The sequence below is a fragment of the Microtus pennsylvanicus genome, chromosome 4, assembly GCF_037038515.1.
Source record: "Microtus pennsylvanicus isolate mMicPen1 chromosome 4, mMicPen1.hap1, whole genome shotgun sequence".
Taxonomy (NCBI): Eukaryota; Metazoa; Chordata; class Mammalia; order Rodentia; family Cricetidae; genus Microtus; species Microtus pennsylvanicus.
Genome location: NC_134582.1, coordinates 97,964,436 through 97,987,775, shown reverse-complemented (window position 1 = coordinate 97,987,775; position 23,340 = coordinate 97,964,436). Strand labels below are relative to the sequence as shown.

General features: G+C 42.2%; 1 protein-coding gene across 3 annotated transcripts in view; it reads right to left on the bottom strand.

The window, feature by feature from the left end:
- Positions 1 to 19,569, bottom strand: part of Mylk4 (myosin light chain kinase family member 4) — a 79,955-nt gene extending 60,386 nt beyond the window's left edge. Inside the window, exons 1-2 of one of the 3 annotated variants that reach the window (XM_075969958.1) lie at positions 19,343 to 19,569; positions 17,202 to 17,472 (exon numbers count right to left, since the gene is read on the bottom strand). In XM_075969958.1, the coding sequence (XP_075826073.1) occupies positions 17,202 to 17,472; positions 19,343 to 19,359 (288 nt within the window). In that variant the 5' untranslated portion in view covers positions 19,360 to 19,569. Of the gene's footprint in view, positions 1 to 11,122; positions 11,421 to 17,201; positions 17,473 to 19,342 lie in introns of those variants that run through there. The other 2 variants (XM_075969957.1, XM_075969959.1) reach the window with 2 other exon arrangements.
- Positions 19,570 to 23,340: the final 3,771 nt, after the last annotated feature.

The window sequence follows — 23,340 nt, the reverse complement described above, 5'->3', positions numbered from 1 at the left end:
TCGCCTAGTTCTCAAGGACTAGCCTGAGAGAGGCTTGGGAGTGCAACACACACACACGCACACACACACTCACCACTATAAACATACATATACTCAGTATATATGTATGTGAATATATAAATGTGACCATGCAAGCATCTATTACCTAGACAAGCACAACTTTACCAGTATTGCATCTCAGCAGCTTTCATGGGAACAAAAGTTTAAGCCCCCATTTTTCAGCTGCAGGAGGCAATTAATATTCTGGTGCTTTTCAAACGCTAACATTCACCTACGGAGGAACACATGGGGTGGGCCTGAGAGCTTCTTATCTGGAGCAAGTGCTCTGGTCACACCAATGCTGCCTGGCAGGCATGGGCTGCTTGTCTGAGGAATGAGATCCCAGTGTACTGTGAACAGCTATTTTTGCATTATCATAAAATACTCTGTTAGTTATAACAGAGTAAAACAATTGAAATAGGCTCAGTCTTTCTAGATTGAGCCTAAAAAGGGACCCAAGAACCTGGGCAATGCCTCACTGCTGTCATTGAAAACAATTTCCAAGGCGCTAGCACCACTGCAGAGTAGAGACTGGCAGATTATGACTGAGGATAAGCAGATTGCCTCTTTTTCAGAGGGGACAGAAGGCCCCCGAAACAACAGATGCCTTTCCTGTTGCTAATATTGAGTGAAGACTGTCAGAGTGTATCAAGCCACACTGACCACATTTAAAATTCACTCCAGTGTATCTTCTTAAAAGAGCTCAGGAAAAAATAGGCAAACCCAAAATTATACGAATATCCTGACTAGTCATATTCATTACGTTGTGTAAATATTTGAATAAGTATATTAACCACCTTCATGTCGAAAACTTGAAATAAGAAATTATACCTAAAAGCTATAGACAAACAGTACACAGATGTAAATGAACTTAACTCACTGAAGGATATGATATAAAATAAATAAACAGGGAATAATCCCCATGGAGAGAGAGAGAGAGACAGAGAGAGAGAGAGAGAGAGAGAGAGAGAGAGAGAGAGAGAGAGAGAGAGCGCTCTACCTTTCTAGACATGGAAGAGTTCACCTGCAACACAACAATGATCATAAAGGACACCCAAAAGTGGCCACATACTGGCACAGGGTACTTAAGCAGTGCATATGAAAGGTGATGGACTCCCAGTTGATTAGAACTAACTGCCGTGAGATCTGAATCTGGTCTTCGAAGATTTCAAAAGCCATCTCAAGGGGAGAAAATGGTCAAAGGTGTGGAAATCAACCAAGAAGTGGGAACAGAAGTCAGTGTGGAATTTGCATCTCTGTGCCCGGCACCAAGCCACTTGCTCCTAGGCGCATCAACTCGTGCCATCTTTCCCCTAAATAATTTGACAAAGTTGCGTTATTATGCCAACGCGATGGCACAAGAACTGAGACAAAGAAGAACCGAATGACTAAAGTCATACAGCTATTGAGTGGTTCCCCAGGGTGCCAGATCAAGACATTAGCTCCCACATCCAGCTATTAATTATACGGAAACAATACTGAAGGAGGACACTTGAAAACGAACTTTAATGAGTTTCATCTATAAATCCTTATTTTATGGACTCGACTATGAGTCAGCACGAATGGGAAGCTGTAACTGATTTCATTCCTGTGAATATATCTTTATAAAACCAAAACCAGGAAGCGAATGCTGTGTGGTAGGGTCCTATCATCCTATCATTTAGTCTTTAAGAACCCGGCAGTGCAGGCGTCACAGAACACAAGACAAGACTAGAGTTGCTATTTTATTGGGCATGCTTGGCCAGATGAAGAGCTGTGGCCATTGACCTCCAGTCTTCCATTCATTCCCAGCAAATTTCATTAGAACACAATGCCATGTCAGTAACCGGCCTCCTGAACTCAGGACTCATGACAGTTCTCAGGGAACAAAGAGGGCAGAATGTGAATAATGGGGCTTTTTTTTTTTGTATCTGCCAACTAGCTAAGTCAGGTACAGCCCTGCATCCTTTGCAAAGATAAGATTCTAGACAGCAAAATAATCTCTTCTGCTCCTTTTGTTAGGCTGACAATAGTGTCATTATTTCAGAAGTGATGATTTCTATAAACAATCGGTATTAGGTTTGACCTGAGTGTGCAGTACCTGCTCCTAAGGGATATTTAGCAGTGTGCAGCCAGTAACACAATGGTCTCTGTCTTGCTTCAGGTCTGAGAAGCCCATGCTGCTCGATTCTTATGTAATCAGAAACAGGATCCCACCACACGGTATTTGCTTATTCAGTATTCATGTCTATGTTCTTGGCCCTGCAGAAAGACAGTTCATTCATTCGTATTGGAACTCCTTCTTCCCTCTTCATGGTATCTTATGGTGACCATTCTGTATCCATCTTTACATAATGGTGGAGAAACCTAACTTATTTTGCCATCACTCCAGTATGGGTGAAAAAAAATGTAAGACATATTTCAATAAATCACATCCCATACGGAAGTCTGATAGGGTGTAATGGTGGGGATGAGAGAAGCCGAGCATGGCAGTGTGGTATCAAGATGTCTAAAGATCATAGCCTAAAAAAAAAAAAAAAAAAGACCATAGCCTAGGTGCTTCAGGAACGTGGAAACTTCCACCAGTAGAAAACAGTGAGATGTGAAAATACACGAATGGAGAAATGTCTTCCAGGAAAGAAAATATGGGACTCTGAGCAGGAAAGAGATCAGGATCAGAGAAGAAGCTCACAGTTGGGGCCCGGTGGCTCCTGATAATGGATGCTGGGCCCGGGGCAGACCTAAGCGGTGGAGAAGGCTTGTGTGAGGTCCTATGTCCGGTGTACCCACAAGTGAAGGGTATTGTTCCCTTTCCTGAGCTTATTGTCTTCTCTGTGCCAAGCACTGTGTACACTGATTAGACAATAGCCTGTGAGGTCAGTATTCCTAATCTCAGGTAGTGAGTGCTCTGAAAGGGTCTACAGAAAGGCTTAGAGTCACAGAGGTAGCAAGAGGCCAAATGAAATTCAAATCCATGGTCACACATACGACAATCTGTATTGCAATGTGAAACTGTCTCACAGCGCAGCTATGGTAAAGTGAAGTCATGCTCTAAAAAGAGAAGTAAGGTATTTGGGGACTACCTGCCTTCCTAAAGCGAGCTTTGGAGAAGTGTCAGTTGCATCTGATAGTCAAGACTTATATTGGGTTGGCGAACTACTGAATTCATAGGAGCTATTTACAAAACAGATGAGTATTTAAGAGTTCTTGGTATTAGTTTACAGTCTAACCTTACTATGTATACTGAAACAAATCAGATCAGGATACTGCGTCCTTTCTCAAGCAGAGCTGAGAAAGTGCTAGCATTGGTTTGAACAACCGCAACGATTCCTGGGCTGGGGTGTAGCACAGTGGTAAAGCAAAGCACTTGCCAAGCATGCAAAAGGCCCTGGGTTCCAGCCTCAGCACCAGGAAAATCCCAAAAGCCTGAAAGGTCCTTATACCCACACTAGCCTTTCCCAATTCTCTCCACTGGAGGGCGCTGTTACCTTACATTTGCTGACAAGACCTTGGTTTGCTTTTTGGCAAGGTAGACATTTAAATCCCACCTAGTCCCTGTATTTGTATTTGAAAAGCAAATAATTAAATTGGGAAAATACTTCTAATCATATGAGAGTAAAACAAATTGCCCTTAGAAAATTCTGTTTGTTTATAAATAATGTCTTTTAATTGAATTGCTATAATGGTATACACATGAAATTTTACATTTGTTCAAACCCACAGACTGTACAACCCCAGGGGTAAGCCAATCTCGGTATAAAGTGTAGAGTATCAGTGAAGGTTTGTTTATTAGAGCAAAAGCACTGTTCTGCTAGGAGAGTTGCTCAAAGGTCTGTGCTGTGGGAGATGGACTATGTATGCAAAGCTCTGTCACTATGAGAGATACATTGTGTACATATAACTCTGTAACTTTCTCTTGCTTTTGCTATGAACCCAAAACTTCTCTAAGAAACAAATTGCTTTTTTAAAGAAACCCTAGTAAATTTGTCTGCAGTTAAGCCTACGTACTGTTTTAAATGTGGAGCAAACGAGTCCATTCGGAAAGGAACACCACAGTGTGCGTACAGCTGTGTCACTTGGTCAAGTTTCAAGTCCCATCCGACTTAGCTTACTCACCCATAGACAAAGAGCTTCATGGGGCTACCGTGAAGGTGACCACACGCTGTGTGGCAAGTTCTTAGCACAGTGCCTGGAACATGGTGACCAGTCAGGGACGGATCTAGCTCCTGAGGCTGTCACAGAGTTTTTGCTGTGGCATGACTGGACACTGAGCCCAGGGCTTTAGAGGGCTCAGCGAGGCCCTGAGCGCCATCCCTGTTTATGAAGTTCTTAGAACAAGTGCTGACACCCAGTGAGGACTGCTTACATATCTGTCAGTAAAATAACCAGGTAAGTAAAGAACTACAACCAGGTCAAAGGCATCGATCCTAAACAGGGAATCAACAAACATGACTCTAAGAACATAAAAATCGAAATGGGGTGAGGCAAAACGTAAGCCACCATGGGCTGCATTCCCCAGCCCTGGGGAGGGATCATAGTGTACTGTGCTTGTTCTAGAAGGTTCAGAACTAAATGAGACCTAATGCCATCGGTTCTTAAGCTTCTAAATAACTCAGGCCTGCCAAGCCATCTGAATGGCAAACATTCAAGCATCTCGACTAAAAGGAAAAGAATGCACAAACGGAGTCTAATCCTGCTTAACCCCTAAAGGAATAGTCTTGTTCCGTCAGGTTCTGCCTCTTTTTGAGACTACCAGTGACCATGAGCACATGAAATTGCTTTTGCCAGTGTGTTTCATGTATTTTCCCTTCAAACTAGAGTTATCAGTTGACAACTTTTCTTGGCATCTAAGCCTAGTCAACATCACAGTAATTTTCTAGCTTGGTAGTAGTTGTTTTTAATTAAATTAATATAGCATCTATATGTAATGGTTTAAATGAATTCTTAGACTCTGGTGTGGGTTGATTATATGCATCTCTGAATGAAAAGTTTGCATAAATATTTCGTTTTTATGCTTACCTGTTGTCCTAACTTCATCAATATGAGCGTTAAGCTAGATAGGAACGGTAGGAACAGGCCTAGCTTGTTTGCGTGAGGAATACCAATGCCGGGACACAACAGGGAGTTAAGCAAGTCAGAATGTGGGCGCACACACTGTTGACCTCTAGCCTAGTTGTTTCCTTTTTTTAGAATTTCCTGATGCTCGGGCTACTGACAAGATCATTAACCCCACCTGGTACAGCCTGAGTCTCTGAACTCAACCCATGCTGTGCAGGTGCCCAGCTCCCAGATGAGGCATTCAGAGAGCTGCTGGGTGTGGTGCAGGGGACCCTGGAAATCTGGTGCAGAACCAGTGACGCTGGTGCAGAACTGGTTACCAGCCTGGAGGAGGTTCTGCGGGACTCAATGAACTGAGCCAGATATTGATCTGTAGATCCAATGTGGGAAGCAGTGGGGAGTGTGTGGAGAGGGCACCCTAATAAAGACAAGAACTCTGAAAAAAAAATGCTGGCTCTGCTACACAGAAGATTGGTTGGAAGAGAATCCTGATGTTCAGAACGCAGTCCTCCTTCATTGTCAAGAATCTTGGGCAAGTCCATTTCACCTCCCTTGACTTTTGAGTCCTTCATTCAAAGATTTGGACAAGCTGTCCTCCAAGGTCCCTCAACATCTATGCTTTAAGGCCGTGTGTGTGTGTGTGTGTGTGTGTCTGTGTGTGTGTGTGTCTGTCTATCTGTCTGTCTGAAATCAAATCTAAAGCCTTATGCATAGTAAGCACGTTTGACCATAGAACTGTAGCTCAAGTTCCAATCTTTGAATCACAACCACAGTACAGTACTTTAGGGTGTCTGCAACAACACACAAAAAAAATATTACCAAAAAGCCTCACCATAATCTGCAAGCAGCAAAACCTCCAACTGGCTGAGGCCATGAGCCTAGTGGACTAATACTTAAGATTTATGGACATATTTTAAAAAGCATATATCATCTTAATCCCATAAAAATGAACTCATAAATCAAGTGATTTTTCTCTCTGAGAAACAGGAGACGACGTTGAAAGAAAGAAATTTAAATACTAGGTGGCAATATACATAGAGAGTATCTCCGTGCTTAAGGCCATCTCCATGTGTAAGAAGACTGTCTTAGTTAGGGTTTCTTTTGCTGCGACAAAACACGATAACCAAAAAGCAAGTTGGGGAGGAAAGGATTCATTTGGCCTACACTTCCACATTCCTGTACATCACTGAAGAAAGTCAAAACAGGAACTCAAACAGAGCAGGAGCCTGGAGGCAGGAGCTGATGCAGAGGCCATGGAGGTGGTTTGCTTTCCCTGGCTTGCTCAACCTGCTTTTCTGTTGTTGTTGTTGTTGTTGTTGTTTTGTTTTTTATCTTTTTTATTTTTAAAACAGGGTTTTTCTGTAACTTTGGAGCCTGTCCTGGAACTACTTTTGTATACCAGGCTGGCCTCGACCTCACAGAGATCCACCTGCCTCTGCCTCCCAAGTGTTGGGACTAAAGGCGTGCACCACCACCACCAGGTCAACCTGCATTTTTATAGAACCTAGGATCAGCAGCCCAGGGATAACACCACCCACCACCTCCCGCATTGATCACTAATTGAGAAAAAGCGTAACAGCTGGATCTCATGGAGGCATTTCTTCATTGAAGCTCCTTAGTCTGAGTACTCTAGCTTGTGTCAAAGTGTATGCCTCTGAGAAAGAGCAGGGGAGGCCCCGATGCCCACAGAAGACTCCTGCTGAAACCTGGCTGCTTCCAGAAAGCAGTTCCCACCAATGATCAGGCTCAGGAAGCTGACTCCCTCCACATAACAAGTACCCTATATAGGAGTGGGGAGAAATAGTAAGCACCTCCACCATTGTTGGTGACCCAGTGTTCATGAGCCTTATGTCTACATCAAGTGGAGAACCAGACAGAGAAAACTGACAAGGTATGCAGATATACTAGGATTCTGTGCAATAGCATGCAGGGTACCTGGTAAGCCCACCCTTTTTTCTGTATGGACCTTTTATTTTGAGACAAGGTCTAACCATGTAACTTGGATAGGCCTCCAACTCACAGATCTTCCTGCCAATTTCCTGTGTGATGGGATTAAAGGCATGCACCAGTAGGCTGCATATATCTAATATGCCTCTATCTCCGCAAGAAGCAATCCCAGTCCCCAGTGAAGTCTTGTTTTGGTGTTAGTTCTTGCCTCCTCATGGCTTCCATCTTAAATTAAGCAATTTTCCTTGAGATAAGCCAATAATACCAAAAACACTACATCTGGAAACTGATAAAACAAAAATAAGCTAGTAACAGCAGCAACATCAACAACAAAAATTCAATCTGCAATTGGGTAAAAGAAAACTATCTTGATTGCAGCACTTCAAAGACCTTGAAACTTACATGTTTATACGTTCGTTGTTCTCAATCTTCTTCACAGTCTGGTCTGCCTTTGCTCCAGCAACTAAATGGGGACTCTCCCTGTCCCCCTCAGAGGTTCTACAACTTCTTACCTCCCTAGAGTTCTCTGGCATTTCTGAGAGCACATCAGGTGAATTGTGTTTACACAGAGACAACCCTGTTAAGCTTAGCAAAAGCAATAGCCAGACGGACTTCGCTCCTACAACGGGAGTGCAGCTATGAGACCTCCTGTCCATAGTGGTGAATTTAACCAGCATCACGCTGGGGCTTCCTTCTTTCTCTATCTCACACAGGGAGCCTCCATAACTATTCCTAGGAGTCAATTCCCAAATTAAAGATCCAAACTCAAGCCCTGGTTTCTTGTGGGAAATTAGGAGTGACAATTTGGAGACATTAGACATAAAGTTCTGGCCACATAAAAACCCCTGAGCAAACTTTCCCGATATCAGTGCTCTATAGTAAACACCTCTTGTTATCACTTTCCCCCTTTCTCTAGAAAGAAGACTGTAGTTACCTGCTTACTTTGGCTTCCTTGGACTTTGCCACCATGTTAGACAAAAAATGAGAAATAAATTCCTCGGGGCAAAGATCAGGAAAGAGTTTCTGTTGCAAGTGCTCCAGGGACAACCTTAGTTGTGAGAGATTTTTAGGTTCTCTGAGGTCACGCAATAACAAATCATTTTAAAATTACGTTGTGCGTGTGTTGCTGTGCCATTTGAAAGATCTGTGTTTAGCACACTGCTGCATTTTTGCTTTTGCTAAAACATGTTTTAAATGGGTTGACACATTAAAATATTAATTAAGAATAAAAGTAAAATGAAAGAGCATCCTTTGGCATGTACGCTTGGGAGATCTGTTCCCTGAATCCCTCCCAAGTCTTTTAAAGGCCTTTTCTACAAAATGGGATGAAGTTTACATATGACTGTGTACCTCTTCTCCTATGCTTTAAATCATCTCTGGCTTACTTATAACACTTAACACAGTGTGATTGCTTATAGCTGTTATTCGTTATTATTTAGGGAATAATTACAAGGAAAAATGTCTGCAGATGTTCCGTACAGACATAATGTTTCCTCCATGCCTAATTGGATCCACAGATGTGCAATTCATGGATACAGAGGGTCAATTGTATGGTAAAAGCCATGAAGATAGTCTGTGAAAAACGAAGGACTGAGTAATGCTAACAGATAAATGTACATTTTACAACCATAATGATTTGGGGAAATGGATAGGAACACAGTTTGGTAAATTATGTTTAGGAATCTCATTAAGATGTGTGTTAAGCATTCTCTTACCTAGAAACATAGACATAGCTAGCAACAGTTATATATTTAATTATGTTGTTTTACCTTTGGTAGAGATATAGAGAAAATAGAGGTATTTTCTTTATATTGTAACAACTAAAATTATATATATATATAATTATCATAATTTTGACTATTCACAAATACCAAGCCAACATCCACGGTAAGGTTACTCATCTGTACATGTATTCAAAGGCCTATAGAACCTTACATGAGCAGTGAGCTATACAGTGCACTGGAAAACCTTTACCTCTTGACTGGAGAGAACATGTTAACATTACAAATGGATTCTCTGGCATCTCTGTGATAGAAAACCCCTAAACTGTGTGCTCGGGCAAACTTCAAAGATAAACAGTTGCCAATGTTATAAATAATCATTAGTGATGAAAAAGATGAGAGTTATGCTGTAAATAAGACATTAATGAGCTTTTCTTTACAGTTAAAAAACTACAAGAACCTTTCACACATATATGTGGTGCTTCTAAGTGCTTGTTAACCTTTTCATTGCCAGACAGTAGAGGTAGAAACAGCAGGGTCCTCATCTCAGGGCTTCAGTGAATGCTGTTCTTTTCCACACACAAGCTGAAAGCCCTCACAGAATTTCTCACAGAAGAAATGTAGCCCTCCTGATATCTCCCATAAAAGATACATTAAACAGCCGGACATGATTGATGCCTGGGTACCAGTGACTGGGTCTGAACAGACCGACAACTATGATGTCAGGACTGGCCAAGAGACATGTTTATATACCCTTCAGGGTTTTGTTTATTTCTTTATGTTTTTCGGTTGCTGTTTTTATTCCACTGATTTTACCTTGTCCTCAACAAAGATAAAGTCATGTAATAATTATTCCAAGATTTGGCTGTGGTTTTGAACAGGAACTTGATAATCAAAGAAGTGTCCATGTAGCACGGACCCCAGGAAAGGCTCAGGCATCAGAGAAGCACAGAGCTGTATCATCTGAACACCACCAAGAGGCAGAACTGATGCTTCTCATAGGATAAGATGTAAGTAATGCATGGATGCACAATTATCAAGCCACCGCGTAAATCACAGATTACCAGTGCAGCGATAGACCCCAGTAGAACATTGGCTCTTTGGGGAGAAGAGATGAAGAAAATCTTACTCTTTGTATGTGCAAAGTATGCATATACATATAATGCATCAAAGTACTCAATGGGATATATATATATATATATATATATATATATATATATATATATATATCAAACAGAGTATCTGTAGAAATAAATTTCATGGGAAGGGCTGGACTTTGAGTCTGAGATTGACACCTTACACTGTAGGCACACAAGTGTGTGTGTGTGTGTGTGTGTGTGTGTTGGGGGGGCTCAGATATTGTCATCAGGAACACCACCTACCTCATTTTGAACCAAGGTTTCTCATTGACTTGGAACTCATTAATTTGGTTAGACTGGCTGGCCGGCGAGCACTGAGATCCAGCATTGAGGTGATAAGATGGGTCACCAGGCCTGTCGTTCTTACATGGGTTCTAGGGTTAAACTCATGCCCTCATGGTTACCCCGCAAGTACTTCACCAACTGACCCCCCTCTCTAGCCCTTCAGAAAAAGAAAACTTAAAGAAAGGAAATACAATTGCACAGGGAGATCAAGGCGGGGAGGGGGAAGATAAAGGAAAGGGTGCTGAGAAACACTGCTGCAAGCCTGCCTTCCAACAGGAGTGCTGCCCCACACGGTCTTCTGCTGTGCTTGCTAAACTGTCTTAAAGTGTTTGAAAATGACGTAGCAGATGATAATGGATAAAACAATTAAGTCCATAGAGAAAGCCATTTTCCTGGGAATGAACTCCTTCTCTTGGAAAGTACTGCAGTCTTAGTTGGAAACTTTCTCTTCTAGAATTGTATTTTGTCCACCGAATTCCATCACAGGAATAGCTTCTGCGTCACATGAAAAAATGTATCAGCAGCAACCCAGAACATGGGAGGCAACGTTCCAAGAACTCAACACCTCTCAGTGCTGTGCCTACAAAAGATTTCCTGTGAACGGGACAAATCTTACATGTTTTTTTTTTCTTTTATAACTAGAACATACCAAAAGGACAAAAATGAAGTGATGCCAACATTCTTTTCAGCTTTCATACCCCAAGAAGATCATCAGCTTAAATTAATCCCTGGTACAGTGGCTTTAAGATTCCCCGAAGGTTGGTCCAATTGCTAGAAACGATGGAAGGAGCTCCATGTCACTATTATTATCCCAGCCTGTCCTAAGACAGTCGTCCTGGGCAAAGATCCAGCAAGGCATGGACCAATTGCCTTTGGTGAGCACCACTTCTGAGCTGGCAATAGTCAAAGAGAATTGCAAAGTGAACCTGCCCTCAGTAAAGAGAATTTCACTACCTGTGCATCCTCGAGCGCAGGTGCCTGCTTGGGGCTTCCCCATGTCACCACTGACCGAAACAGGCGCCAGAAGACTGAAGACGACAGAAGGCACACGCTACCTACAATCCAGAAGTCGTTTCTTTGACGTGCGGCGTCCATTCTCGGGGAGCAGCTGGAATGTCCCTGGCCTTGTAGGTGCCTTCCCGGCCCTGGTCTAGCAGGACCACTTTCTAAGTTCCCTGTGCTTTCTGCTCTGCTCTGAGGAGTGGGCATTGGGAACGGCAGTGGGATTTTTTTGTGTGTGCAGTCCCACACTGGACGTCTCTGGTTACACGGCCGACTAATACTCTGCTTCTTTAAAAGGAAACACAGGACAGCTTTTTGTGACAGACCAGAGACAGGTGCAGGGACTGAGGGAGATCGCTGGCAATAATTTATACTGACACACGTGTTTGTCCCCTGGTCAAGGACTAGTAGCGGCGTTGTAACTGATACCAACTGGGCTGACGCCAGCTAGGAAGCTTTCTCTTGCCATTTCAGGACAAGGAGCAAAAAGGGAGGTGGGGAGCGGAAGAATGTAACTTCAAAAATTAAAAACTTTCATCCTTCACTATGCTATTTTGCGAACTAAGAATAGTCATTATGAAAACGGCTGGTGGTAAAATTTCCTATCAGCTGTTAGGAAATGTCAGCAGCTATTAAAACAACCAACTCAATCAAAATAGAGACACCCATGCTTTATCCAACCTTCTAGTCTTATGCCCAGCTGGCTAAGAAATATTTTTGCTTAGTTCAGTCTTTGAATAGCTGTGAGAGGCATGTAAAATCCTGGGGACTGTGAGAGCCTGTGACTATTTGAGCCACCCTAATCTCTCCTCTAGATGGGACTATGGAAGAATTGAAGCTGTTTTTGTTGATGGTAGTATTGTATTTTGAGTTTTTGCTTTTGTTTTGTTTTTGGTTTTTTTTGTCTTTTCTGTTTGAGACAAGGTCTCATGCATCCCAGGCTAGCCCCAGACTTTCTGTACAGCTCAGAATGATCGTCAACTTCTGATCCTCCTGCCTCTACCTCCTAAATGCTAGGGTTGCAGGCACAGAGTGGGTCATCATGCCCAGTTTGTGTGGTGGTACTGCTCGAACTCAGGTTTCATGCATGCTAAGAAAGCATGCCACTGACTATAGTACATTCCCAGCTCTAAAACGGAGCTTACTAAAGGAGACGTTTCCAAGCAAATCATGGTTAGTATCGGTTCAGAAGCAATCCAATGCCTGGAATAAGTGCTATAAATAAAATTCTGGAGGAGTGGCCCAGAAAGACATTTTTATAAAAGGATCATCCATACTCTAATCCCCCCCAGTTTATATACTTGAGACCAAACCTTCAAGAAAAATGACAGGAAAGGAGATCACACAGGAAGGTGGAGAAACCCAAGGGAGATAAGCATAAATCATCTTGAGTATAAAATATAGAAATATGGCTTGGGGTATAGCATATCCTTGAGACCTTAGGTTGGGTCCTTGGCACCAAAAGTATGACTATAATCATTTAATTGAAAGTCAGCATTTGATTATATCAAAGTAATTATAATTATAGTTGTGAGAACTATTTAGCATATATAACTTTGTGGTATGTGCACAGTGGCTATAAAACTCATCACTCAGATCAACTGTTTGTATGTTCTATTTGATCTTAATGCATACATTGAACAAGTTTAGATCTAGTGTATTTTGGTATGTGGTTTTCTGCTAAAGATATTTTATTCATCCATTTATTTGATTTTCATACATGCATGATCTTCAAAGGAGTGCTTTGCATGTCCTCAAGGGAGGGCTGGGGCAAGGGCATGGATAAGGAGCAAATGTATAATCTAGGCTTCACACTGGGCGTTTCAGAGAGGACAGCATAGTCTTGACCTGTGCGAAATCTTGTAGGGAGGACAATCATGCTGGTGGGGAGTCAGGTTGGAGATGACCCCAGAAGTGAGGAATACAGGGTGTTGGTGATGGCACAGCTTCAGTGCCCAGTGGAGGTTGAGACTGAGCTGAAGAATGCGAGAGCTCCTTAAGTGTGGTATAAAGGAAGAAAAAGAAAAACGTCTGGGGGATGGGAAGTTGAGTTGTGGCCTCATTCTTAGGGTAGGTGACTGTCACTTCTGATCTATTGCCAGCTCCTTGCTTGGGGAGAGGCCTATACTACCCTCCAAAGTTTAATTTTGAAATATGGAATGGAAAAGAGGGAGAAAGTAGAAGAAAGCCCATGAATTGCCCCTTAAGTCATAAACCTTTTCATATTCAAGATATTGTAACAAGCGGGAAAAGGACATTAAAAAACACAACCAAATGGAAAATGAAGAAAAATTAAAGAAACAAAGTTACAATTATAAAATAATTAAATGTTTCAAGTGCAGAGTAGTAGACTATGAAGTATTTAATAATTCACTCACAAAAAAAAACTAGAGGAAGAGAAAGGTAGTTTAAAATAAACTCAGTGAAGGGAAAAATAAATGAAACAGAAAATTCTGGTTAAGAACCGGAAAGGAAAAAAGAACCTGAGTTTCACTGAACTATTTTAACAAATACAGGTTGTTAAATTTATATACAGCTTTCCCGCTCTTGGGACTGAGAGCAGATAAAGTTGCTTTTGGAAACTGTATATTCCAAGCTTCCAGAGCAAAGCCGTGTCCCCAGAGTGTCTGAAATCCAGTGAAAATTGCCTTTCAGCGCAGCCAGCAAATGTTTCTACCATTAAAAGCCCTAATCTTCTCGGAAAGAGAACGGGAAGGGGAAAAGAGAGAGTACAGTGAGAAGGTTGACAAGTCTTTTTAATAGTCCTGGGAGAGAAGAGAGGGGTGTAGGGAAGATCTGCTGTAGCCCTGCGGAAGATGGAGACAGCCCCGGTAGCCCAGCTGTGTCCACACAGCCCAGCATCTGAGGTGGTTTCTCTACCTGCCAGCTGTAAGGCCTGCTGGCTATGCTGCGCCCTCAGGTTGGGCTTCAACCACCATAGAAAGAGCTCTGAGCCTTTGACGTCTGCATCTGTCCATTCTACACAGGGCCAGAGGAGGGCAGGGCTGCTGAGATCCCTGAACCCTTCTCCATTTATAAATAAAAAACCGAATGGGACATATGGCACTCCTTGTCACTGGTTCCTATCTTACTGTGTCAACTGTAGCATGGAGGCAGGAAAGGCCCTGCTACAAAATGTTTGCTTAGTTCCTTTAGGGTCTCTGCAGATTCGATCTTTCCCCCAAAACCGCAAAATATATAATCTCCAAGTTAGGTTTCTAGCTTTCAGCCGGGCGATGGTGGCGCACGCCTTTAATCCCAGCACTCGGGAGGCAGAGGCAGGCAGATCTCTGTGAGTTCGAGACCAGCCTGGTCTACAGAGCTAGTTCCAGGACAGGCTCCAAAGCCACAGAGAAACCCTGTCTCGAAAAAGCAAAAAAAAAAAAAAAAAAAAAAAAAAAAAAAAAAAAAAAAGGTTTCTAGCTTTCTAGAACAGTTGGTAATCACAAAAGTAATTCTTCCTAAGGAAGTTTATAGTCCAGCTCACCATTACCTCCACTTCAAGGCAATTAATTCCAAATATTTTATCACACAATCTTGGCACGGTGGCACACCCTGTAACCTTAACACTTAGAAGGTAGAGTCAGGAGGATCAGAAATTCAAGATCATCCTAAGCTATACACAAGTTCAAGCACTTGCTGGTCTACACAAAGCCCTCTCTCTTAAAAAATTTCCAAACAACAATAGCAACAAAATGACTTCACAGAATTATGAGAATGAGTGTACATGAGAAATAATCAAAGCCATATAAACTGTTCGTTGATTTTTGTTGTGCAAAGCGGTGAAAGATGTTTTCTTGCTTCCTTCAGAAATTCCTGAGGAGAAAATAATTTCTGTTCGTGTGTGTTATTCATAGTCCTTCCAAGGGTGCCTTTCATAGCTCATATTCTGCCTATGACGATTTCTTCTTCTGTATCTAAGTAGCTGGGTGGTCGCACACACCTAGATAGTTCCAGCTATCTGTGAGGCTGTGGCCTGAGGATGGCTTCAGTCCGGGAGTTCAGGGCCATGAGGTCTACTATATTAGCGCTCCTCTCACCCCAAATCTATGCCATACACATTGCGAAACAACCTTACAATTTCATTTGCAAAAGGAAATTCTTTAAGATAAGAAAAAATAAGAATACCAGCTCATTTTTATTATGTGTCTGAGGGAGAGGCTGTGTCCGCTGGAGTGCTGTGTGTACTGAGGTCCGAGGTCTCTGGTGGCTGGGGTCACAGACTGTTGTGACGGCTCTCTTGTGGGGGCTGAGAACCAGCCTCGGGCCCTTCTCACAGTCGCTGCGTGCTCTTCGCCATCTCTCTAGCCCCTAGAACTTTTACTTGATTTTTACATTTTGTTTAACCTTTAAACCTGTTGTAAATCAATATTTTAAAGTTTTTTCCCATTTATTATGTATGTGAGAGCGATGGGGTATAATGCATGAGCCACTGCATGTGTGTGGAGGTTTGAAGACAGTTCTGTGGAATCAGTTCTTCCGTTCGCCTTCATATGGGTTCCTGGATTCTGATTCAGGCTACCAGGCTTGTGTGGTCAGCACCTTTACCCATTCAGCTACCTCTAGTCCACATCTTTTGAACTTAGAAATCCACAGAATCATATATGACATTGTGCGGACACCTAGACACCCATGTCACGTCTTAATGTTTTTCCCAACCCCTCATGCACACACACACACACACACACACACACACACACACTATCGATTTTCACTACTTAACAAACTTACCAACTATTGTGTCTCTCTATCTTGAAATTCTTTTCTACAGTATAGTCGATGATATGCCTTTACTTTGGTGGGGGTCCCTGGCAAGGTGTGGTGGGGCATGGGGGTGGAGGTGTCCCCTCATGTCCCCTCAGTATTGTGGTGGCAGTGCGAGTCTACTCTCCCTTCCACTGCTGACACCCCTACTCCCACACACAGCCACATACCACACATGCTTACCATGCTTCGGCTATATTAACCAACTTACTCTCATTGTAGCATGAATGATAAAAACCCAGAGACAGAAATTGGGATTCAACCCGAAAACCAGAAAAGCAAAGCAATCAAGCCACTAGAGAAGTCTTAACCTCTACCAAGGCTGGGTGACTGTAAACTAAGCAGCTAAGCCTTTCTCTCTTCTAATTTTACATTCCCTTTAGAGCTGAGATTAAAGGTATGTGACTCCCTAGTACTGAGATTAAAGATGTGAGCCACCACCACCTGGATTTGTTTCTGCATTGATCTTGTGTAGTCCAGGGTAACCTTGAACTCACAGAGATCCATCTGATTCTGCCTGCCAAATCCTGAGATTAAAGGTGTGTGTCACCATTGCCTGACCTCTTGTGACTTTAGCTTTGCCTCTGGTCTTCAGGCAAGATATATTTACCAAAATACAAATAATATACCACTATATTTAATAACACCTGTCATCTTTTTTTTATCAGATTAGACAACTCCATGTATGAATTTGGTGCAGCTCAGAGCACTCGTTCTGTGCAATGGGCACGGAGTTCCACCATCATGCCATCAGGAAGGACTGCTGTCCCTTCTCTGGAATTTGCTATCAATAACTCTACCTCTCACAGAGCACTGCATCTTTGGAAAATTGAAAACTGCACAGTTATCCCCTATAGTACTTTGCCTGAGTTTTCAGTCCAAACACATATTTTAAATGATCCTTCTGTAAGATGTGTTTCCACAGCATATTCATAAATATGCATGCATGTGTACATGTATATTTGATTGAGAGGGGTAATGATAGCAAACCCAGGGTCTTTGGAATGCTATGCCCACCCTCTACCAGTTCTGGGAACTGTAGTTCCAGTTCCCAGAAACTCACTTCAAAATTCTTCAGTCACTGCCGGTAAAATGAACACTCGAAGGCTTCTGAGCTGTCAACCCAACTCAAGAGCAGAGTTTACACACAATCCTCGGGGAAGTGGGATGGAGATTTATCTGCCCTCAAGCCTCCCTTAGTTCTACACATAAATGACAACACTGAACTTGAAGAGCACTCCCCATGAGTTCAGGGAGAAATGATTACCTCATGGTCTTCAGCCTGCAGATCCAGCTCACTAGAATTCTCTTCCAGAAAACATTTCACCTTCTCCACCTCCTCCATGCACTGGAAAAAGGCCACTTTCTCTAGGGGGTTGCTGCTGTGGCAGGAGCTGATCTCCTCCAGCCTCTTCACCTTCAGCATGCTGGTGGTGAGTCTGAGCAGGCTGCTGTCAGGAGTGGGCCTTTCATCTCCGCCTGTCTCCGATTTGTAGAGCAGCACACAGTCATGACTTTTCAGTACTCTTTTCTCTTGGCTATCAAGGAAGGAAACATGGAAAGCTCAGGTCACTTGTCCACTACCAACTTCCCAAATCAAGAACAACATTGGTGTTCACGGTGGAACTTTGTCCGTTGCTGGAACTTTTAAAGGAATTTTGTTTTATTTTTACATTTTCCCATAAAATCAAATAGTAAGAAGCACCTTCCCAGGTGACTATGTACAGCACTCACTGCATTAAACAAGACATACAGGGAGAGGAAGTAAGACGTTTATCCCAATTATGTTTATGCGGCATGCTTCAAGTGGGTTATTCAAAGAAACCACAGACCTTTGTACACACACGATTGTTGGGAAAATCCTTTTGTAAAGGAAAGCTTATATCCATTTATATTAAAAAGTAGCAAATGAACATAGCGGTATTTCTGACATATCACCCCTTTCTAGAATCCAGGAAAGATTCAATCCCCCACAGGAAGATGAGACAGAGGACCTGACACCTGCCCTGCAGAGATTGACCACAGGTAGCTGCCACCTGAAAGATTGCATTTGCATCCTTGATGTCTGGTCACCCCTCCTTCGACCTCTCAGGGGCTTCTCTCTTCCTTTCACCCCGGAAGTCCAAACTCCTGCCCCTCCAGGCTCTCAGCACAGCCTACTATGCTGGCCTGCTTTGAGTTTCACACTCCCATACTGTGAGCCTGTGTTTCTTCTAGGTATCTATCTATTCATTGTCAGGGTTTTTTCTTCACAGACTAAAATTAACCAAGCTGTGGGAGATGAGGGGCAAACTTAAAACTCCTCTGCCATATCAAATGGCTGGTTAAAACACAGTTTGACAACTGGGGTTTTTGACTGGTGTTGCAAGTCTTGCTCCTCACAGTCCCGTAGGACAGGCTGGTCCAGGAAGAGGGCCTTTTTTCTCTTCCTCTGAAACTGGGCCTCCTTTTGGGGTTGGTGTCTCCACCACAGCAATTATCTGCCTGCACCCCTCTCTTTAAATGATTCAGTACTGGGGATTAAACTCAATACCCCACACATGTTAGGCAAGCATCCCTACCTCTGAGCCACACCCCAAGTTCTTCTGCCTACATCGTAAGGCATTTCGTATTGATTGTGCAAAAAAAAAAATCCATTTCATATGAAGAACGTAGCCCATCATTTTCATTGCACCTTTACTGACAGCTGAGCGCCGAGCTAAGCTTTGCACGATCTCTCGGAAATGCTCTCCATGCAAATTAGGTAATGCACACACTACAAAACAGCATTTAATTCTAGACACACAAATGCATCTGTATACTCGCACATTACTTGGCCACTCAGGGAAAGAATGATGAAGGAAGATGTGAATTTGTGCTTTCCCTGTCTAGTCCCCGAGGCCCCCTGCTGGAAATGCTCTGAAATTTGCTTCATTGTCTCTACTCCACAACCCTTTCTAATTCTGCCAATGAAACGTCACCTTTCCTTTCTACAACTCATAGAGTAAAACAATCTACTAGAGTTACAAGGTGCTTTCGATTCAATGCTCTGTAAAATCCTACATATTGCCTAAAGAACTTAGATTTCAAGAAGATTCAAATGCAGATAACATCAACTAGAACTCTACACATACATTATAGACGATTATTACTAGTTGTAAACTTCTCTGAAAAAAAAAATACTAAAATAAGAAGATAGATGCTTGTCTATTTAATGGTGAACTATTGATAAGGTATAATGTTGAGCTGCAGGCGTTACTGAAAGACATAATTAACATATTAAGACAAGTCGGGGTTTAACACATAATCATTCCATAAAGAATTACTAAGCATTGACTGCGCCTGAAGTTTGGAACAACTTGTTATCTAGAGAGACATAGAGAGAAAAAGGAGACTGGAGAGGTTGTAACAATAAACAAACGTGATTACCATCTGTAGGAGGACATCCTGGAGTTTGAATCACCTCGCCAGTAGAATATTCTTTCTGGCAGATAACAGGAAATCTGCAGAATTCAAATCGACTGCAGAACTCTGGTAAGAGACTTCACTCTCAGTGGGCAGAAGTCGCCTGGAAAGGCAAGTGTCTACCACCAGAGGAAGTGGCTTGTCTCAAATGCCACCGCGAGCCCCTGTTTAAACTAATAGGCTCCTTGATCTCATGTTGCTCAGCTGTTGCTTCCTCAGTCAGACGGGGAAGAATATTAATTTTAGATGCCAGGCCTTTCAAAGCCGATGGCTCCATTTCAAAGGTCAGGTAGGGAGAGGATGAACTGAGAACGCTGGATGAAATATCACCTTAGTGCCCTCGTAATTACAGGGCTGGATTTGTGCTTGGTGGTCTCATACTCCTCTCCGACCTGATTTCAGCTACCGGGATGCCAGGTATGGGAGCCCCCAGTGACATGCACATTTGTTGTGATGATTATGCAGAGATGCAGATGTAGCATGATGCCTTCTGAATGTATTTAGCATGCATTGTCTAATTTACTCAATCCTTTGAATTTCAAGGGTCTCCAACTCTCCCTAGTTTAGGGGGAAGGTCAAAGGCACACATATCCAGGTAGGAACAAAGAAGAGAATGGTCTACTGTTCCTGGATTTATTTACTTGATAAAAAAAGTTACATTGCCAACAGACTAAAACTGACATTATAGACCGCTCTCTAATTCTTCACGACCCAGACAGTTGTCACCCCTTGTCCAGCCTTTGCTATGCCCTCTGTGCTCCGTTGCCACTGCAGCCTCCTGCAGCCTTGCTTCTTTTTCTTTTTCTTTTTTTCCCTCTTTTAAAATTTAGATCAATGTTTTCCAGTCAAGACAAAACTGGGTGTTTCCCATTATAAGAGGCATTTGAAGGATTCTAACAGAATTTTATTTGAGAAGCAGAACTTTGCTATTTTTCTCGGACCCCAAAAACGTAGTTCCTCAGGAAAAAGATACATTATTCAATAAAGTCTTCTCAAAGTGCTGAACCAATTTCAGGTTACCAACTTTCGTAGGTGTGATTGAACTGCTGACAAAGGCAAATCCTTCTCAGATAAGGAAGATGTATGTAGCCACATCCTCCAGTTAAGCCATAAAAATGAAGTCAGAATATCTATTTCCTTGGCTTCTAGCCATAAGCATTAGAGAACCAGGGCCAGCAGATACACTACTATTAACAAAATCCAAAAGTTAATTTTCTTCCTTTGTTCCCTAAAATGTTTTTTTTCGAGAGGGTCTAGAATCTCACACATACTTCCGTATTTCATTTGGAGTCAACAGGATTTATGATGCATTAGACACAGGGTATAAGGAAAGACAGTAGATGGGATGATTTACAGATTTCTTCTGTACACTCGAAGGACAAAGGTGATGTGAAATGAGATGGCCCTGGGAGGTGCAAATGTGAGGGAAAATCTGGAGCTCAGTTTTTGACAAGTTCATTAAACATTCAAGCTCAAGTCATAGAAATAGAGATCTACGGAAAGAATGTAGCTAACGATGCAAATTTGTACAGCCATCTACATGTGTATATTGCCATATAGAATGTGAACTTAATAAGTATTTTATAGCAAGCTTTCTTTTGGGCCACCAGCTGGCTCCCAAATCACGACACAGAGACTTATTATTAGTTTTGAATGCTTTGTTTTATCTCTGATTTTAATCTGTTTCTCTTTATCTATGTTATGCCCTACTTTCCTGCTTCTTGTGTCTGGTTGATTGTCAACTGTCTGGCTTCTGGCCACAGGCATGTCTCTCTTTTCCTCCCTCCTTCTCCTACCGGCCAGCCCTGCCTATCCCTCTCCTGCCTAGCTATTGGCTGTTCAGCTTTTTATTAGAACAATCCGTTGCCTTAGGCAGGCAAAGTGAAACACATTTGATACATCTTTACATAGGTAAAGTAATTTCTGCAGCAGTATTGACTACTTAATCACTAGAGAGAATGATTTTGATTGTATCTACATATACTAAATACTTTTTTAGTTAAATGAAAGAATTCATGTTGTCTGTCTTATAAACTTGGTGACAATGTTCACCGTAAGTTCGAATAAATCATGCTGGTCGAGCTTGATGACTTGGAAGACAAGCCACATGGTACAATAGTTGACCACAAGAGTCTAGGTGTTATGTGCATCCTCATAGTCCTTTATCTGGCCTCACGACCTGAAGTCCATAACCGCTACATACTCCGAAAGCTTAAAGATGCTCGTTATGCCTAAAAAGACTTCAGTATTTCCTTGACATTTTGGACTTACATGACTTTTAAAAAATAAAAACAGAAGCAAAATAGCCTTTCACAGAGCCAAGAAACCCTTGGTTATAATAACTGAGAACTCAGCACTAAATAGAATGTCTTTATTCACACCACCACTTCCCCCTCTATGTCACTGCCAAGTGCCAGGGAACATCACTAAAGAGGAGGCATCGTAAGAGCTGGAGGACCCAGGAGAGTGCTGTGATCTGCTGTCTTCTGGACATCACACGGCTTCACACTTATGAATTCATTGCAGCTGCCGTTACCTGCACAAGACCGACACATGAACAAAACAGCCAAAAGGGTTCCCTGTGCCTCACGCCTTGCTAGGAGGTGATGGCTGCTGGGTGAGGGAAAACCATTCTTTTTAGGGGGAAAGGAAGTTGGGAGGGGGACATGGAAGAATATGGAAATATATGAAATTCTCCAGAATGAAGAAGGACAGAATTTCTTGGTTTTTTTCTTTTAAGGCAACATTTGCACTACCCAAGGAAGAGATTGAAATCTGAAGAGCCACATGAACTGGCATCACTGACAGCTCTCCTTCTGCTTGGCATTTAAAGCAGACCAGGAAGTGCCGATTGTTTCTGTTTATACACAGCTTTCTGAATGTCTCCAGAACAGCAAGGCTTCTACACACAAAAGTGGAGCAATTGTCGTGGACATTAAGATGCAGATGACGAAAGCTGCTTCGTTCTAATTGCCTGCCTAGCAATTACTTTTACACCTATCATAAAGCACTAGAGAATATGACCATAAAAACAGAAATTGAAACCGGGAGGTGGTGGCACACGCCTTTAATCCGAGCACTCAGGAGGCAGAGGAAGGCGGATCTCTGTGAGTTTGAGACCAACCTGGTCTACAAAAGCTAGTTCCAAGACATGCTCCAAACTTACAGAAAAACCCTATCTCCAAAAAAAAAAAAAAAAAAAAAGGACAGGAGATTTGCTAAAGGGCTTTTATCCAGAACATACAACAGATTGTTACAACTCACTAATAGAATGACATACATCCCAATTTTAAAAGTGGACAAAGGAATTAAAAAGACAGGCAAAAAATAAATATAGGAACATCAAGAATCAGTTATCAGGAAAATGAAAATTCAAATTACAAAATAATAACATTGCATCCACTAGGAAAGTGTTAATTTTAAAGAGATGGAGAAACAAACATAGCTAGGATGGGGAGAAAGGGAAGCTCTCATCAGACAGAAGATAGGAATGGAAAATATCCCAGATGCTTTTGAAAGTGAAATATCAGTTTAAGCTGCTTCCCCTAAGTCTAGTACTACTGGTTACATAGGGAAGAGCAATGAAAACACAAGAACATGCAACTCTTGCACATAAACACTGTCAGATGCAGTGCACACAATAGCCACAATTAGAAACAAACCAAAGGTTTGGTGAGGGGAGACTACAAAGTGGTATGTCCATGCAAATGGAATACTAGTCGGAAGCAAAACATGCATGCTTGCTATAACACGAATGGACTAAAACATGGTGCTAAATGAAAAAAAGTCAGAGGCAAAGGCCACATACTAAGGGATCATGTTTATATATATGGTTACACACACACACACACACACACACACACACACACATACAGTCTGCAGGATTTAGCTGTAAATAGGATTTCACTGGATGGTGCTTGCTAGTAATGATTACACAACTTACCCAATGTTTTAAAACACTG